Source organism: Macaca mulatta, chromosome 17 (genome assembly GCF_049350105.2).
Source record: "Macaca mulatta isolate MMU2019108-1 chromosome 17, T2T-MMU8v2.0, whole genome shotgun sequence".
Taxonomy (NCBI): domain Eukaryota; kingdom Metazoa; phylum Chordata; class Mammalia; order Primates; family Cercopithecidae; genus Macaca; species Macaca mulatta.
Genome location: NC_133422.1, coordinates 20,912,460 through 20,932,313, shown reverse-complemented (window position 1 = coordinate 20,932,313; position 19,854 = coordinate 20,912,460). Strand labels below are relative to the sequence as shown.

At 42.0% G+C, this 19,854-nt stretch overlaps 1 protein-coding gene and 1 long non-coding RNA gene across 2 annotated transcripts in view; both read left to right on the top strand.

Moving 5' to 3' along the window:
• The window catches only part of VWA8 (von Willebrand factor A domain containing 8), a 380,985-nt gene extending 375,671 nt beyond the window's left edge, over positions 1-5,314 (top strand). The window contains exons 44-45 of the mRNA XM_015120969.3: positions 1,448-1,686; positions 3,834-5,314. Coding sequence (XP_014976455.3) covers positions 1,448-1,686; positions 3,834-3,942 — 348 coding nt within the window. The 3' untranslated portion in view covers positions 3,943-5,314. The remainder of the gene's footprint in view (positions 1-1,447; positions 1,687-3,833) is intronic.
• A 4,405-nt stretch (positions 5,315-9,719) lies between these two features.
• LOC144336349 (uncharacterized) lies at positions 9,720-13,135 on the top strand. The gene is made up of 2 exons (XR_013408039.1): positions 9,720-10,764; positions 12,391-13,135. It is a non-coding gene; the product is annotated as an uncharacterized LOC144336349 (long non-coding RNA).
• Positions 13,136-19,854: the final 6,719 nt, after the last annotated feature.

The following is a 19,854-nucleotide window of genomic DNA, read 5'->3' as shown; positions in this document are numbered from 1 at the left end:
ATTTATTAATTTTTGTTTTTGTTGCATTTGCTTTTGGGGTCTCAGTCATGAATTGTTTGCCTAAGCCAATGTCCAGAAGAGTTTTCCCAATGTTATCTTCTAACATTTTTATTGTTTCAGGTCTAAGATTTAAGTCTTTGATTGATCTTGAGTTGATTTTGTATAAGTTGATTTGTATGAGAGGTGGTTGTACTAATTTACATTCCCACCAGCAGTGTTTCATTCTTCTACATGCGGCTTGCCAGCTTTCCCAGCAACATTTATTGAATAGGGTGTCCTTTCCTCAATTTATGTTTTTGTATGCTTTGTCAAAGATCAATTGGCTGTAAGTATTTGGCTTTATTTCTGGTTCTCTATTCTGTCTCATTGGTCTGCATGCCTATTTTTATACCAGTACCATGCTGTTTTGGTAACTGTAGCCTTAGTATAATTTAAAGCCCTGTAATATGATGCCTCCAGATTTGTTGCTTTTGCTTAGTATTGCTTTGGCTATCTGGGCTCTTTTTTGGTTCCACATGAATTTTAGGATTGTTTTTTCTAGTTCTTTGAAAAATAATGATGGTTTTTTGATGGGAATTACATTGAACCTGTTGATTGCTTTGGGCAGTATGGTCATTTTCACAATATTGATTCTCCTCATCTATGAACATTGGATGTGTTTCCATTTGTTTGTGTCATCTGTGATTTCTTTCATCAGTGTTTTGTAGTTTTTCTTGTAGAGCTCTTTTACCTCCTTGGTTAAGTATATTCCTCGGGTTTTCTGTGTGTGCAACTATTGTAAAAGAGATTGAGTTCTTGACTTGATTCTCAGCTTGGTCATTGTTGGCATATAGCAGTGTTACTGATTCGTGTATATTGATTTTGTAGCCTGAGACTTTACTGAATTCATTTATCAGATTTTAGGGTTTTCTAGATATACAATCATATCATTGGTGAGCAGAATGACCGCTTTTAGAGTGCTCTCTGTCCCCAGTTTTTTGTATAATTGATTTCACACAATTAAGCCTGCAATAGAAAAATACATATCACGATTATAAGTAAATTTCCTCCATCGTTATTGATATGAGTACAATGTTTTTAGTATTGTAACTTTGTTTATTGGAAACTCAGCTCATTCCTTATTTTCCTCCTGTGTCATCTGCATCCTCCAATGTGATACCAAGTTTAATATTTTCTTGTTTTCTCACTTTAAGTGGAAGCTTACATTTTAAAACTAAGTGCCCACTGTGATAGTTTTGGAATGATTCCTATATCTAATGAAATTCTATGCCGGATACAAATATCACTGTATACTGTTGTCACTCAAATATGCAAATTAAATAGAACTAACTTAGAACGTGGGTAATAATTGGTATGTATGCATGCTCATGGTCAATAGAAAAATAATCATCTTTGTTTAAAAAGAAGTTTCTCACCATGGCTTTTGTGCAACTTCTCTTACCTCCAGACAATGCATGCCCACTCTCAGTTCTGCATGAGTGGGGACCACACGTTAGAAGGAACAGAACATGCCATCAAGGAAATTGTCAAAGAAGAAGCTGATGAGTACTTTGTCATAGTCTTGAGTGATGCAAATCTGTCACGATATGGAATACATCCTGCTAAGTTTGCTCAAATCCTCACAAGTGACCCTCAAGTAAATGCTTTTGCCATTTTTATTGGCTCTTTAGGTGATCAAGCAACGAGGTAAGTGTCATCTGAGCATACAGAAAAGGGCAGGTACAGAGATACTGAATAGCTAACACATGCTGTTTTATAGGCTTAGCACCATGAGGGACAGTGAGGCAGATGGAGGAAAAACAGAAACTAGAGTTGCTAGCCTCGAGGGGTTTATAATCTAGTGGAGGGGATATGTTCTAGCTTTTGTTTGAATGAACAATAATAATTTTAAATTAATTATTTTTTAGTTTATATTTAAACCAATAATAAATCATTGACACTTTGATTTTTCACTAATAAATTGGGTAGTATTTTATACATTTGGCATTTTATATCAAGGTCCTAAGCCCAGGCTAATCATTTTGTGTTCAAATCAATTTAAAAATCATGAACATCTATTTTCCTAGCATCGAAGATAGTGTGTGTGTATGAATGTCTATACATATATATACACACATATGTATTATATCCCCATAGAGACGTCGCCTACATATATGCATGCCTGTGTATATATAGACACACTCACATATATCCCTTCTTACTGCTGGAGAGACAAGGCAGGTGAAACACTTGGCGACAACGTAAGATAAAATACATATAGTTAGATACTACACTGAATATACTGAATATTCAGTAGAGAATCTTATGATCAGACAATAAATACCAGTGGGTATGATCTGAAAGGAGAGATCTGGAAACACTTTCATAACTTGAGCACACTAACATTTATCTTTTTGAATTACAAACAGAAAGAGCTCATGGTTTTTTTCTGTGTTTAAAATGCCTGTAAGAAACACAAAACACCAGTGAAAGTAAATCTTAAAAAAAAAAAAAATTCCTGCCTAAAGCACAAAGGGCCTACCTTTTTGTTATTCCACCCCTTTTACTTGTCATACTCTGTGATTGGAAATGTTTTATTATCCAAAGTGCTAGCATCTTTTTCTCTTTCTATTCCCTTTGCCTTGCTGCAAGGCTGCAGAGTGAGGTTGAGAACAGACTTAATATCATGTCGTTACAGTCATTTGATGACATGACTTTGCGTTCTTCGTAGTTTTTACAAGTCAGCGCTTTGCATCTTTTAGAACCTCCACATCCTCAAACACAAACTATGCCTTTTCCACCCAGATTTTCCTCAGCATCAGCCCACTATTAGGCAGACAACAAGCTCAACAAATACTAGTTGAGATGAAATGGCTATTTTGTCTTTCTAGTGAACAGATCCTGTTTGAATACTTAAGAAAGCACAATAATACCCTTGTGGTTTCCTAGGGAAATGGTCCAACATCCACTGGCAAAAGATATGTTGCAGAATTAGCTGGCTTACCAGGCATGCCAAATATACGATACTACACAGGATGGTTGAATTTTATTAAATGTCATTCCAAAGCCAGACTTCCTGGCACAGTGAAAGGAGGCGTTCTTTTGAAGAGAACTGTGTCTTACAGTTTTGTTGCCTTCAAAATGGCCTTTTGTTCCAAATGATAAATTAGTATTTAAAAAATTATCATAACTTCAATGACAAGTTATTTTTAAGGATAATTCAAATCAAAACCCATTATAAGTTTTTTAAAATTTACTTAAAAATGAGTTGGAAAACATTTCATAAGCCTGTATAACCTCAGTGTCATTGAAGCAATAATTGGACAATCCAGATCGCATTTCACATTGTGTGATGTGGACCAAAAAAAAAGAGAGAGAGGCAAAGAAAGAGAGAAAGAACCACTCAGGGTTTGCCTCGGCAGCGTTTTTAGAGGCCTGTTTTCTAAGAAAGGAAAAGCATTAGAAATACAGTGTGAGGTCAGCATATTGACTAGACCCAGGAGGTGAGATGATCCCAGATGAATCCCTAGGGCTCTGTTCTACCAAGAGAATATGAAATACCAAGAAATGGCAGTAAAGAAAGGAAGAAAATTTTTTCTTTTCAAATTTGCCAGCTTTCTCACTGAAAAGACCTTCCTTTCAGTTCCCTGCTTTTGCTGTGTCTTTCCTTGTTGCTCTTCCAAGCCTTTCATTGCTTAATGACAACTAATTCAGTGGTAGGCAGAGAGCAAGATATGAGAAAGTAAAAACTTCCTGTCCTAAGAAACCATTAGGAGGCTGTGGTTTGCCAGGGCAGGAGGTGGAAGGGAGCACCATTTACAGGGGTAACTTCCTTACCCTTTCCATCCTGGCAGGCTGCAGAGAACTTTACCAGCTGGTCGGTCTTTCATTGCCATGGATACCAAGGACATCCCTCAGATTTTACAACAGATCTTCACCTCCACCATGTTGTCGAGTGTCTAAGAAGTGCTCTTCATCACCCTGATGACAGCAGGATTTGAAATAAGACAGGAATAAGGAGTATTCTGAAAAAGAGATACGGATGAAGTGAACCCATGCAGTGACTGGATGATTCCGGCATTCCTGGGTCTTCCTACACTTGCTCAGTAATGAGAATTCAGAAAAGCAGCCAGAGGGAGGCTTGAACATGGAAAGATGTTCCACTGATGAGTTCAGAAGCTCAAGCTAGTTGGCCCGCACTTTATCAAAGGTTGGGGTTAGAGGAAGGTGGTTTTGAGAACTATGTGTTTGGTCTATTTCCAAAAACCTGAGGGGGAAAAAATACTTTGTTTTTGCCTTAACACATCATCTGGTCACCTAAGATAAGAAAAGCAACCCCATCAAGCCGAGCCTTTGGTGTCACATTCTGACATAAGATGCAAAACCCACCAAAATGCTCCTATCCAATAATTATTTTTATTTTCTCCCTGTTCTGCATTGACCAGAAAACAATGATTTTATAATATTTAACCCACCAAAAAGTCCCTCCAACAGCAATATTTTATGAAAGGTTGGCTGTTCTCAATAATTTCATTTTCTTGGCCAAAGTCAAAAGGAATCAAAAAATCCTTGGAGTGCTTGCCTTTCCATGTGACTTTTAAAAGGCTCTTAAATAATAAAGAGCAAATGTCCTCTTCTTCTTGCTGCTAGAGTGGGAGGAGAAAGGTATCTTGCCTTAAAAGTTTACTGTTTCTTCTGTTCTTCTAGCATCTCTCAAAAAATTCACAGTACTCCATTTTGAGGTGCAAACTGGTAATGCTCAAAATAATAAATGTTTATAAGAAAATTCTTTATTGAGAACATTCATACAAAAATTACCTAAAGCAAAGTAAAAAAAGTAAAATCAAGGTGGTATATTTGAAGTGAATGGTGATTGGAGATTTCTTTAGCTGTAACAAACAAACAAAAAGAAAGAAAACAAGTTTTTTTAAAGCCTCATTCTTTTTTCTGTCAAAATGTACCTTATTCCCACACACTCTTGGACTGACCTTTGTTTTATCAATAGGCTCAATATCACTTTGTTTAAAATCAAATGCTTCAGCGGAAGTCATTCTCTCTTTAACCGTATAATGTAAAAACTTCTCTTCACCATTGATAGCAAAATCAGAAACTTTAGGGCACCAGTGAATTGAAAAAACTGGTCTTAAATTGGAAAAGCTAATCTTATTAATAATATTATCCTGTCCATCCATATATTTTGAAATTGTACAGGTCCATAATTTCATTTTAATTAACTATAGGAGAGAAGAGAAGAGAATACCCATTTGTTCCATCACCCCCTCTCGCTGTCATTAACTATTAAATAAATAAAAGCTATCTGCTTTCCAGCGCAGTACTACCTGGTGAGTTTGCATGGTTTTCTTGTTGCTCTAGTCAGACGCCTGCCCCATGTATTGAACCATTCAATGATGCAAACAATTTCAATCCAGTATGTTTCTTTAAAAATGTAATTGCATTCCAATAGTCATCACAACAGCAGCTGGCATTTACTGATTATTTACTGTGAACCAGGTATATGCTAAGTGATTTCATACATTATTTCATTCATCCTCACAACAATGCATGTAACAGAGGTATTTTTGACCTTATTTTACAGATAAAGAAAGTGATGCTCAGAGAACTTAGGTCACTTTCCCAAGATTCCTGTTACTAGACCTTTCACTAACTATTCATGGTACCATTAACATCCTCATTTTACAAGTAAAGAAACTGAGGCTTAGAGAAGTTCAAGAAAATAGGCCACGCTCACAGCCAGGCAGGGGCAAAGCTGGGCCTCCAGCCTCCAGGCCCCTTAATGCATGTGCGTCCCTCATAATCCCACGCCTCTTGCTGCGTCTCACAAATGTACGTGTCACACTCCTGCTGCCTTTCTCTCTTCCTTCCAGTGTGGCTTCTCTTCTTGTACCCTGTCCACATTCACAGAGCTCTGTTCCTCTCACTTTCCTCAGAAAGTCTATCTGCCCATATTCGAGTACTCAGAGGTGTGGGGACCGAGGACGTGGGACACTGTCAGGGGAACACTTCTAACTGCTCCTTCCTTGCTAGGCACAGCAGCGATCTGAGGAAGTGCCCTTCCAAGTGGCAGCTTAACCCCAAGGAATGCCCCTTAGCTAGCGGGTCACTGCCCCTGAAAGCCTTTGGAAGTGGAATCCAAGGGAGATTAAAGGAACAGCCAACCTTTTAACAAATCCTCCCCATGCATAACTACCTGAGGAAGCAGAAGCCATTTTTTTTGACATGGAAAGAATATTCTCAAGTAATTTAATTTACCTTTCTCAACCAGCCAGACATCCTCTGCAATTGTTATTTTTTTAAAAAGCACAGAACTCCTGGCTTTTCTGATTTCTGAAAGGGAAGGATGATGGGGAAGGGGAATTGAGACTGAGAAGATGAAGAGCTTATTTTCACTTCTTGCAATACCTAAGAAGTGTGTGCATTTATTATTAAATGTACTTAATTATAGACCACTCCAAGCTGTTCCCAGGCCCTTCTTAGGGCCAGGACATTATAATAAATGCATTGTGTGCCTCAGGGGGTTCCATTGAAAGGCATCTAACCCCTGTCTCCTTAGTAAGCACATGTAATGCTGAGAAGGTTCATTGTTCCCGTGAGCAGCCAGGAGGAATGAATGCTGTGAATAGCTGCAGTATATGATGCATATTCCCCCCAGAATCCTTTGTGTGCCCGACAAAATGACCTCATCACAGATGGGGAGGCTCAGCACAGCCGTAAGAAGTGGATCAGAGGGGGAGTACTTGAAGGGAACCCATCAGATGTTTGGAATGAACCACTTAATTCTTTATACTACACTCTTTCCTGTGAACTGTCAGAGGAGGAGAAATCCATCAATGCGGGCAAGATTTTCTCTAAACAAACTCTTGGGCTTTGAAAGCCGTTTGGAAGTGGTTTTCAGTAGACAGCATTGCCATTGTTTCTGAAAGACCAACCCTGGAGGCTTCCACCCTCCCTCCACCTGGCTCCTTCCTGTGCCTGTCAGATCAGGCACAATTAAATTTCTAAGTGAATAAAGCTGGGAGAAACAGACAAGGGGAGCAACAGGAATAGTGGCTTATTTGTTGCATTTCAATTTGCTTCCAATGATCACAATTATAAGAGATATTCCACAAATTCTAAGCCAGCCTTTCCTGCCTGGACAACTTGTTTCTGGAATTACATTTTAGGAATAATCAAATGTCGACTTATATTTAATATATTGTACATAGCTTTTTAATCTTATAAAGAAATAAAATGTCCACTTTTATCATTTTTTTTTTTTACAACCAGTGACAAAAATGGCTTTTAAAAATACTTAAGTCCAATTTCTGGTCAGGATTATATCATAAGGTTCTTTTTGCTTTTTTTCTTCTTTTTTTTTTTTTTCTTTTTTTTTTTTTTTTTTTTTTTGAGATAGGACCTTGCTCTGTCACTCAGGCTGGAATGCAGTGGCACAATCATAGCTCACTGAAGCCTCAACCTCCTGGGGTCAAGAGATCTTCCTGCCTTAACCACCTGAGTAGGTGGAACTACTGGTGCGTGCCACCATGCCCAACTAATTTTTTTTTTTGGTAGGGACGGGGTTTCACCATGTTGCCGAGGCTGGTCTCAAACTCCTAGCCTCAAGCAATCCTCCCACCTTGGCCTCCCAAATTGCTGGGATTACAAGTATGAGCCCCTGCACCCAGCCATGAAAACCTACTGCCTTTTCTTGACTTTTGTTCTAAGACTTGCTATGGGAAAAGTACTACAGGTAATGGAAAGGAATTCCAATGTTCCAGCTTATCATGGGAGTAATTGCAAACTCTAGGTAGAATTTGTCTGTGGAAAGGAAGTTCTAGACCTGCTCGGCTATTAAGTACCTGTGTAAACTTGGGCTAATCACTTCTGGGTCTCAATTGAATTAAACCTATGATTTAAAGGGGTTGGACATGAAAATGCACTGCTCCATTATCTCAAACAGGAAATTGACTTGGTCCCTCGTATAATTTACAAGAGCCACACACTTCAGTGCAACTTTTGTCTCCAAAACCCCACACATGCAAAAGATAATCTATCTCCCAGCATACTGAGGATTTTGGCACCTATATCAACTGCCTTAAAATAATGTTACTGACTGAATATGCATACTGAAAGTTATATAAACACCATTAAAACTGAACAAAGGAGGCTTTCCCTCATTGGTTGAACAGATTCTTTCTGTTTGATAGTTATTTACAAGATTTCTCCCTATTGTCTCATGCTTTGCACTTGGCTGCCTTAAGATAAAATTACATGTCTGCTGATGGGCATATTGAGAATCAAAAAGGATCAGGAATTAGAAAACTACTGTGTGCCAAGAGCTGACCTTTGTTCTGCAGCTGAACAATGAGTGTGTGTGTGTGAGTGTGTGTGCGTGTGTGTGTGTGAGAAATCCTGTAAACAAAATTTCCCCCAGAGGGTAAAAAATGCTTGCCAAGCAAACATCTCAAGTTGAGAATGACATGACAACTCTTTTTTGAGAGCTAAGCACTGCCTGGGGCTTTTGCCTTCAGAGACCACATCTGTTCTTGCATGGTGGTGCACGTTGGCTTTGGAATACCAAGGCTACATAATTTTAAAATCAAGTGGTACTTGTGGTATTTGGCCACTCAGAGCAAAGTATAACACTCTTTTAAAGTGGTTTGGATCCCAGGGGTGGGAAGAACATCATGTTCTGCTGTAAGAAATCTCACCAAGGAGACATGTAAACTCGAAGGAATGTCAGCGACTTCTCAAGATTCCCCTCTTCCACAGGTGCCAGAGACTTGGAGTCTTCCCTCTTTTTCAAAGGCTTCAGTGTATGTACTTTGGGGCTGCTGGCTCCTTCCCTGAAGGAACAATCAGAGTGTGTGAATAAATTCACACTCCAAAGATAGTGGGTGTGATCACAGAGGCGTTTCAGAATATAAGAATGTATTAGCTGAAGCATTAGGTCATGGTTGCTGGGGTTTGACCTGGAAATGGAAGAGAACAATCTCTCTGAACATCCTAAAGCAAGTTTGCTCCTTATGCAGGCCAGAATATGGCAAGAAAATAATGAACCTGTCAAGATTACTTTGTGTAATTGGTCTCATGACATCATGGCTGTACATGAAGGCTCCCTGATTGAAACTTGAAGAAAAATAAGTATATTTACTCAGAGAGGACATTAAAGTTGGATTTTTCAAGTGCAATGTATTTATATTAATAAATACTGCTGCTAATTTCATGAGACTGACCGTTCCTTTATTCCAGCGCTAATTAAGTCTTTCATCATCGGGACTGCAGAAACAGAGCGAGTCTCGACAAAGCTAGTTGATCCATTTCGTTTTACAAAAGATGTTATGGCCCATATGAAATTCAGCCCTAAAAATGGCCTAGAAAGGAACACGTGCAGCCCCAACAGAAATCAAATAGCAAAGCTAGGGAAGCAGCCTGATTGACTTGGCCTTGGCCTTACCTCCTAGGGGTGCCTCCTACAGAGCCTGGGGCTGCTGGGGAATCCAAGGGCCTCTGCAACAAGGCAGATGCTCAGATCCAGGGTGTCACACACAAAAAAAGAACAGATGACAAGGGCTACTGGGAAAGGCCAGGGTTTAGTTAATGGATTCATGGGTTGAATAATAAAATTGTCTATTTGGCAGTTGGCAAAGAGAGAATATTTAACTGAAAAGTTTCCTTCAGGGCTTCAGTGCTTGAGCAGCCATTTTCAAGGCTGATAGAATATGCATGTTCGTACATTGCAGGCTCAAGTACAAAGATTTGATATTAAATATGGAGCGCCAGAACTGAAGAATCCCTTTTTGCATGACCTTTCGTGGCGACTGGAAGAAACGGGCATACTCTGCAGAGGTGGAAGATTGTAGCAGCTCCACAAAACCGCATGAAAGCAGATATTCAGTCACTTGGCTGGAATGCAGCTCCACACAGCTGGCCTGGCGCCGTGCCCCACAGCATCTGAAGTCTATCTGTACACTGGTGTTTCCCTACAACAGGGGCTTCTCTTTTCAACTACAAGTATCCCTGAGAGGCTACCATCATGCACCCCTTGGTTTGAATTCTTTCATTCCCATGCTTTCCTCCTAACCCCCACTGGTAGGAAGGTCCTTAGACAGAGCGTCTCTGATGGGTTGAGGAGGTACAATTCGCTGGGGGCATTTGCAGCTTGGAGCATTACCCAAGCAGAGGACCCAGACCTGGGACACAACACGAGGGCAGGAGACATGGGCACCTCGGGTGACATTCTTGCCTAGGGCATATATTCTGCTGTCAGGCCTCCTGAGAGCACTCACTGAAGGCTGTGTTGGGTTTGAATGGCAGTGCCTTGGTGCTCCTTGGTCTTGTTTCTGCAGAGACACCCGGTTTTCCATTTGTGGTTTTGCCTCCATCTTATGGACGTGCTCTGCCTTTCTGACCTCTGGATTACGGAGGCAGGCGCAGCATGCACGTTAGGGAGGTAATTTCCTAGCTGTGATGAAAGGCCTCTGGCTCAGAGGAAAAGCAAGGCCTTTGAAATTGGACATCTACTCCACAGCCTCTGGGCCATTATTCGATAATGTGAACAAATCAGATTTTTTTTTTTTAATTTCTAATTCGGTTTGCCAAGAGAACTCTTGCCCTGTACTGTGGGCCTTTAGGAAAACAATGTATATCCCCAAGAGGCCACTACACTTCTCAGGAGCCACTTCTCTTTCCTTGCAGAAGCAGGGCCTGGGTCATGCCCCTCTGTTCGGCACAAGACGTGAGGAAGTTCCTGTGGAAAGAGCGTTGGAATTCCTGAGCTCCAGCCGGGTAAGGACTTAAATGAGATCAGTGTGAGCCTGTCAAACTCAAAATCAAAATATATCCCTCCTGTTGAGTGTAGGTATCGAGTACATTTCAGTGGAGCCTCCCCTACTAAGAAGTTTTCTAAAGTGCCTGTGATTCAGCCTTTAGGAAGAAGCTGTTGTGTAACAGTTTTTAAAAATCCTAAAAGCACTAAAGAGATCAAGTGCCTCTGAAAAAATGAACGTGGCCTTCTAAAAACAAAAAATAAAAACAGCTCCTTTTTCTCTTTAAGATGGTTCTTTTCGGGTACAGTGGCTCATGCCTGTAATCCCAACAATTTGGGAGGCTGAGGCGTGAGGAACACTTGAGCCCAGGAGTTCAAGACCAGCCTAAGCAACACTGGGAGATCCCATCTCTACAAAAATATTTTAAAAATTAGCTGGGCATGCTGGCACATGCCTGTGGTCCCAGCTCCTCGGGAGGCTGAGGCAGGAAGATCACTTGAGCCTGGGAGGTTGAGGCTGCAGTAAGCCATGATCACACCACTGCACTCCAGCCTGGGTGACAGAATGATACCCCGTCTCAAAAAAAAAAAGATGTTTCTCTTTTTTCCTCTTCTAAGGAGAACCAGTTTTGTGTTTTCTGATCCTTGCTTGACAAATTACCTCCCTCCCAATTTCATTACTCCCACCCACAAAGTGCTTATAAAAAAAGATTCATGACACAATTTCCCCCTTAAACCCATGTCAGCCCTTCCCCTTGATAATCTAATTTGTCCTGTCATTTGGACATCATTCAACTAGATTGTCCCACCTGGGTCTTCTGTAAATAGAGGTCACATGGCTGGCACCGTGAAAATATTCTGTATGTCAGACAAACCAAAGGATGAGCACAGAAGGAAGAGAGAAGTTGACGTTTGTGATAAGAAGACGCATCCTAGTTTGCGTAGTCAGTTCCATCCCGCCAGGTCACAAATACCTGAGAAACCTGGTGCAGGCTTCAGAGACCGCAGGATCAGTGCGGAATCCTGGGTCTGCCTGGCCTGTGAGCCCCATGACTTGGGGCAGGTTTTCTGGTCTCTCTGAGCATCAGGTTCTTCACCTCTAAGATGAGGATAAGAATCCCATCTCTTAGGGTTCATGTGAGGATTGAAATAAAATAATGAAAATGCCTCATAAACTGGAAGTGCTATCCGGCTCGAGAGGCGTTTAGAGTTTGATTTGGGGTTTTCGTTTGGGGTTTCGTTTCATCTGAAAGGTGTTTATTGGGACGGTCTCCCACGCATCTTGCTTCAGGGAGCTTGTGGTGCTGCTCTGTCTGAGGAGCATCTTTCTCTAAGCCTCACTTGTCCTCCTGTTGAGTAGCAGATGACGAGCTGGGCAGTCAACAACGCGAAACTCCCAGACCATGCGGCCTTGGGGCATCCTGAGCATTTCACATCCATGACGTAGCAATCCTGGCTCTGCACCAGGCATTTCTCGTTTCCACTTCTCCTCTGGAGAGGATGAGGGAGGTCCTTTGTGAGAGGCATGTTCTCATGAGGAGGTGGTCACTTGCTCCAAAGGCAGGAGCATGTGGTTTTAATCCCTCAGAGGGAAGTGGGCCCCTAAGAGATGAGGGTCTCTCTGACCAATTTTGTTTGGAAACCAGGTCATCCTGGTCAAACACCTCGGAGCAGATGCAGAGCCCACAGCAGCCTCTTTGGATGAATGAAGCAGGAACCAAATGAAAGAAAAGCCCCAGGTAAAGCAGTGGGGCGCAGCGGCAGATCATGGAGGCCACTCCTCTCCTGGGACTCTGTTCTGCCAGGACCATGCACAGCCTGTACTTGCTGCCTGATTTGCACACATGGTTGTGATCTTGATTTGTTTCCTGGTGAAAACTGTTTCTCAGACTCTGCCATGGCCTGTGTCTGGATGAGGCGAAACGGCCTTTCTTAGGAGTGGCTCTGAGTAGTTTGCTCTGCAACAGATTTCTCTTGAGGAGGCTGTTAGCACTGGAACTGCCTTAAAGATAAAGAGTCCCTCTGGGATGTTTTCCTGGCCTGTTCCCTCTCCCCAAACCCAGGGAGAACCCTGACTCAGCTGAGCACTCAGCTCCCAAAAGAACTGGTCCATTTAGTCCGTTCCTTCTGGGGAGAGTCTTAGAGGCTAAGCCTAGGGGGCCATGTTATGGCATATACAAGGAGAATAATTAAAAATATTATTATTATTACATAAAATAATAGCAATAGCTAACTCTTATCTAGCACTTCCCATGCACCAGGCACTTCCTAAACACTTTACATGGATAAACTCATTATATCCTCACGACTCCTTTGGACAGGGACTGTTCTTATTCCCATTGTATTTGGAAAGCAAAGAAAACCAGTCTACCCAAAAAGAAAAAAGAAAAAGCCAACTTGCTGACTGAAGGAGAGAGAAGTAAATACGGCACCCTGGAACTCTAAGAATGTGGCTGTGGGTCCTAACTTTCCAATGTCTGGTCACGGTTCCTTTGGGGGCTTGGATGGACCCCCTTCCTAGATAAAGACCCATAAGATGCCTTGGTGTCCTCCCAGCACCTCCTTTTCACTTAAGCTAGCTTGGGAACCATGGCAGAGTCATTTACTGCTCAAACATCTCCCACATTTCTCTGGGGCCTTGCAATTAGGTCAGGGCGGTGAGACTGGTTCTGGCCACTGGGCTGTGAGCAGAAGTGATGTGTCAATAATGGGCTAAAGCCTTTAAGAGCCAGTAGGCAACCCTCCAGCTCTCTTTCACAGAATCGGAGTGACTGAGAAAACCATGTGTTTTAGATGGTGTAGCTCTATCTAAGATAGCAAAGCTTCAGTGAACCTGGGATCCTGGGTGTTACGAACTGAATATTTATGTTCCCCCAAAATTCCTGTATTAAATCCTAAAGGCTGCTGTGACAGTATTAGGAGGTGGGGACTTTGGTGGGTGATTAAATCATGAGGTGAAGGCCTCGTTAATGGGACTGGTGCATTTATAAGAAGAGACACAAGAGCTCCGTCCCACTCTCCACCATGTGAGGATATAATGGGAAGATCGCTGTCTGTAAACCAAGAAGCCAGCTCCTACCAGACACTGGACCTGCTGGTACCTTGATCTCGGACTTCCCAGTCTCTAGAACTGTGAGAAATAAATGCTTGTGGTTTAATCCACCCAGTCACCCACAGTAATTTGTTATAGCAGCCCAAGCTGACTAAGTCACCGGGTGATGGTATGGAGCAGAGACCCCCACCAATTTGCACAACAGCCTAACAAATATAGCAGGTTAGTTAGGTTTGTTGTTTTTCTCATGACCTAATACTCCTAGATTGAAACAAAGACCAAGAAATCCAAGTAAAATTTGGATTGGAGGAAACAGTTCCTCGCTGCTGGACAGCTATTTAATTAATTGGGTCACCACCATGCAAGGCACTCAGAAAATGAGAGAAGACATTGAAGACGCTTCCCTCCAGGTGCTTTCAATCAGCTGGGGAAACAGAACACATCACCCTAAGAGTGTGGTGAAATAACAGCGTTTGATACCAGCTTCTGTGGTCCTGAGGCGGTAAGAATGGCGCTAGGTGCTCAGAACACTGTCTCATCGTTCTTTCCATATCTGCCTTCCCTGTTGTGGGAGGAGCAAGAGCAGGGATCAAGTCTTCTTTGTCTTTGGCCTGGCCCCGAAAACGTGGTTAATAAATTTTTGCTGAACAAATAGCTGTGGGATGGAGAGGCACCATGGGCCTGGGAGGCAGAATGAGTTCTGGCTCTGAAAAGCTGGCAAGACCCACATGAGCCAAGAGGAGCCAAGGAGCCCCAAGAGAAAGGGAGAGTAAGCGTAGTCTGAGCAAAAGCCTGGATTTGGAATGTCCCAGGGGTAGCTGAGCTGGCAGGCCTCAGAGGACTCTTCTCCTCCTCCTTAGCTGTGTTCAGCCAAGTAGCTCTAGGCAAGGCCAGGCCCTGAAAAGCAACCTTCTCCTCACAGCCACTATGGTGGCCTCTGGGCTGCCCAGCTGCTGACCTCAACCTTGACTGGCCAGGGGTAAGGTGGGAGGCTGTCAGGGTAACCCAGGCCTGCCTGGAGCCCAGAGTAATGATAGGTCAACAGAGCAGGCCTCATTATGTGGAGCAACTTCATGATGTGGCTGTTTTGTGTGCATTTTTTTCCGTCTTGAAAATGAGCTGAGAACCTTCCCAAGATTACAAGTTGGATTGGTGATGAAAGGTCTGTCCTGTGCAGAAGGAGCCCTAAGGCAGGAATTTGCAAGTCCTTTTGTTGAAAATGGCTTGTTCTATGGCCTAAACAAAAACAAGGAAAAAGGGAAATCAATAGGGAGCATTAGAATCATCTCAGCCTTTGTGAGGCTGCCTGGGATTCTCTGGCAGATCGCCACGGCTGCCAAACATTCCTACCTGCACACAACTCAATAAGACACCTAGATTAATAAATCCCTAGAAGACTTTAGAGAAAATCACTTGGCCCATGTTCCCCAACCCAGGCAAAACTGTGCTTCCATCAGTCACTTTGCAAAGAGCCCTGAACAACATGGATTAGTCAAATGGAATGGATGCACAATGGACAGACAGATGGACAGATGGACAGATGGACGGACAATGAATGCATGGATGGATGGATGGATGGATGGATGTATGGACACACAAATGAGTGGGTGGGCGGTGGGTGTATGGATAGGTCAAAGATGAGAAGGTCTACCCTATTTAAAATATCTCAGCGAAAAGAAATACCCAGGGCTCATGTTAGTACCCATGATAATAGGGCAGCAGAGGAGGCATCTCAGCTTTAGCCCGAGCAGGAATTTTGCCATATCTGCAAGAGTGGTAGCATAGGCCACGCCTAATCCATCCCCATGAGAGATGAGGAACCAACTGGAAACAATTCCAACTCAAGGGAAGAGCAAATCAGACACACGAGCTTGACCCTATAACAAAATCTTAGTAGTGGCAGGGACAAGGATGGCTGTGTGACATTGAACATGAATTTGTGTCTAGATCAGGCCCTGGTGACAAGCAGATACCCAGGAAGCTGTGTCCAGATGGTGGCACATAGTGACACCCAACAGAAACCATTTTTCTCTAGGAACCTGAGACAGTTCCAAGTGACCACATGCTAACTAGCAAGCCCAGAGGTCTTGGCGCATATGACCTTAAGTGCATGGGCATTGGATTCAAGTCATAACCCCATACTAACTAGTTTTCTGTCCTAAAAAAGCAAATATTTTTTGATATTTTGTATTGAAAAATATGTATAATAAAATTCACACTTTTAAAGTGTACAATTCAGCATTTTGGAGTATATTCACGAAGTTGTGCAAACATCAGCAATATCTAATTCTACACCCCATACTTGCTAATAGTTACTTTGCATCACTCCTCCTGTCTCCTAGCACCACTAGTCTACTTTCTGTCTCTATCTTTTTGCCTGTTCTGGACATTTCACACAAATGCATTCATACAATGTGGGACTTTTTTTTGCTTCCTTCACTTACCATAATGTTTTCAACGTTCATCCATGTTATATCATGAATCACTATTTCATTTTTTTTACAACCAAATAATATTCAATTACATGAATATACCACATTTTGTTTATCCATTCATTAGCCGATGGGTCTTTTGGCAAATATGAATAATGCTGCTATGAACATTCATGTTCACGTTTTCATGCAGACGTATGTTTTCAGTTCTCTTGTGGAATTCCTGGGTCGTAAGATAACTCTGTTTAATTTTTTGAGGAATTGTCTAATTGTTATCCAAAGTAGCTATACCATTTTACATTCCCACCAGCAATATAAGTGTTCCAATTTCTCCACATCCTTGCCAATACTTATTCTCTGTCTTTTTGACCATTGCTATCCTAGTGGATGGGAAGTAGTGCCTTGTGATTTGAATTTGCATTTTCCTAATGACTAATGATATTGAGCAACTTTTTTTTTTTTTTGGGTGGAGTCTCACTCTGTCGCCCAGGCTGGAGTGCAGTAGTGTGATCTCGGCTCACTGCAACCTCCCCATCCCAGGCTCAAGCAATTCTCCTGCCTCATACCCCTGATAGCTGGGATTACAGGCGTGCACCACCACACCCAGCTAATTTTTGTACTTTTTGTAGAGATGGGGTTTCGCCATGTTGCCTAGGCTGGTCTCAAACTCCTGGACTCAAGTGAACTGCCCACCTCAGCCTCCCAAAGTGTTGGGATTACAGGTGTGAGCCACCATGCCCAGCCCAACATTGGACACTTTTGTATGTGTTTATTGGTCATTTGTATATCTTCTTTGGAGAAATGTCTCTTCAAATCCTTTGCCCATTTTTAATTGGTTATTGGTCTATTTATTATTCAGTTGTAAGAATCCTTTATGTATTCCAAATATGAGACCATTATAAGATATATGATTTGCAAATACTTCCCCCATTTTGTGGGTTGTCTTTTCACTTTCTTGATAGTGTCCTTTGAAGCATGAAAGTTTTTAATGAAGTTCATTAAACTTTTTTTTTTTAAGTTTTAAATGAAGTTCATTAAAAAAATGTTTTGATGAAGTTTAAGTATTTGTTTTTGTTTGCTTGCATTTTTGGTGTCATATCTAAGAAACATGGCCTAATCCAAAATCATGAAGATTTACATGTATGTTTTTCCTTTTAAGAATGTTACAGTTTAGCCATTTAGGTCTTTGATCCATTTTGAGTTAATTTTAGTTTATAGTGTGAAGTAGGGGTCTAACTTCATTCTTTTACATGTGAATATCCAATTTTCCCAGCACCACTTGTTGAAAAGACAATTATTTCCCAATTGAATTGTTTTAGTATCCTTGTCCAAACATAATTGACCCATGAATCAATGTATGTGTTTATTTCTGTACTCTCAATTCTATTCCAGTGATCTATGTGTCTATCCTTATGCTACTACTATACAGTCCTGGTTATTGTAGCTTTGTAGTAAGTTTTGAAATTGGAAAGTATAAGTCCTCAAACTTCGTTCTTCTTCTTCAAGGTTATTTTGGCTGCTATGGGTCCCTAGAACTTCCATATAAACTTGAGGATTTGTTTGTCATTTCTGCAAAAAAAGGCCGCTGGGATTTTGGTAAAGGTTCCATTGATCTGTAGATTGCTTTGGGGAGTCTTGCCATTTAACAACATTAACTAATTCAATCCATGAACACAGGAGGATGCCTTTCCATTTATTTAGCTCTTCTCTAATTTCTTTCACCAAGGTTTTGGAGTTTCAGTGTATAAGACTTACACTTCTTTTTAAAATTTATTCCTAAGTATTTTATTCTTTTTAATGCTATTGTATATGAAATTATTTTAATTTCATTTTCAGGTTATTCATTGCCCATGTACAAAAAGACAATTGACTTTTATGTATTGATCTTGTGCCCTGATACTTTACTGAACTCATTTATTATTTCTAATGGAGCAAGTTAGAACATCACAATGCTTACTGTTCTTACTGAGATTCAGCCATTTTTCTTATGTAAATGCTACCCAGACTGCTGTAAGTCTTTGCTCAATTTCCAGAGTTTCAGAAAAATTGAATTCTGACCATTTTTGCCAGGATTCACATTGCTTTTATGGAGAAGAGAGTCTTTTGAGGTCCTTATTCCACCATTTTCACTGACATCACCCAGCTTGAGGAAGTTTTCTATGCTTCCATTTCCCCAACTGCACAATGAATTGCTTATCTTTCCATAATTTTTTGGAGATGATTAACCAGGTAATGTGGTAAAGTGCCTGACATTACCTGGCACTAATAAGTATACAGGCAACTTCTTGTCACCAGAGACACAGGAAGGAACTGGCAATGGATGTTCAGTGGCTGCCTGGCCGTGTTTGTGAGCACACAGCGGTGCAATCCTCGGAAGACTGAGTTTGTCCCCAAACAGCCTCCTGGCTGGGCCCCAGCCTGGGCTACAGTCAGTTCTTCAGACTCCAAACCCGCCTTTCCCTCCCACAGTGCACCACCTCAGTGTCTACTCCCTACCAGGAACGTGTTACCGCTCCAGGTAAAGGAGGGGCTGAGAGCAATTATGCTCCCAAGGCCAAGTGAGGTCCATAAAGCCTAAAGGCAGCCAAAGCCATCTCAGGCCTCAGCCAGGTTGGGGGAGTCAGAAAAATCCATCCTTTTAAACCACACCAGCTCCACCCACCTCCACTTCAGGCCAGCCCTGGTTAGTAGGACCTTCATGAGTGGTTCTGAGAAGACTAAACCCGGAGATTATGTGATCTGTGGTATCATCCTGAGAGAGCAACTGAGTCATGCAGTTAACCTGGATGCCCATCCAGTGCCTTCTCCCGGCTGCACAGGGCTCCCAAGCACATTAGCTCAGCCTCAGTAGCTCTGAGGGGGTGGTTCATGAGCTGGGCGTGCACAGCTCCATCTAGATGCTCCACTCATACCCACACCCCCTGAGCTCCTGACCAACTTGACAGCTGTTATCCCCTTTTCCGGAAAAGCCTCTCCCTCCACCCCTACATGCTCACCTCAGTCTTTTAAGGTCTGGTTCACGTGACCTCCCAAAAGACCCTCCCTGGAATCTTCTTTGCAACCGCTTTTCCTCATTCAGCAAATATTTGCCGAGCGCTTGCTGTGTTTCAGACACCATCCTGGGTGCTGGAGGCACCACAGTGAACTTGCTCTCAGGGAACACACATTCTAGTAGCAAGAGCCTGCAAGTAAACAAGTAAATGTATAATATGTGGGTGGTGACAGACTCTGAGAATAAAAGGAAAAAGGTGGCTCACACCTGTAATCTCAGCACTTTGGGAGGCTGAGTTGAGAGGATCACTTGAGCCCAGGAGTTTGAGACCAGCCCAGGTAAGACAGTGAGACTCCCGTCTCTACAAAAAAAATGCAAAAATTAGGCAAGTGTGATGGTGCATGCCTGTAGTCCTAGCTACTTGGGAGGCTGAAGTGGAAGGATTGCTTCAGCCCAGGAGGTTGAGGCTGCAGTGAGCTGTGATCAGGCTACTGCACTCCAGCCTGGGCAACGGAGTGAGACCCTGTCTACAAAAAAAATTTTAAAAAGGTTAGAATTCGGTTAGGGGACACTATTTTAGGTAAGGTACACAGGAAGACCTCTCTGATAAGACAATAACTGAACAGAAACCTGA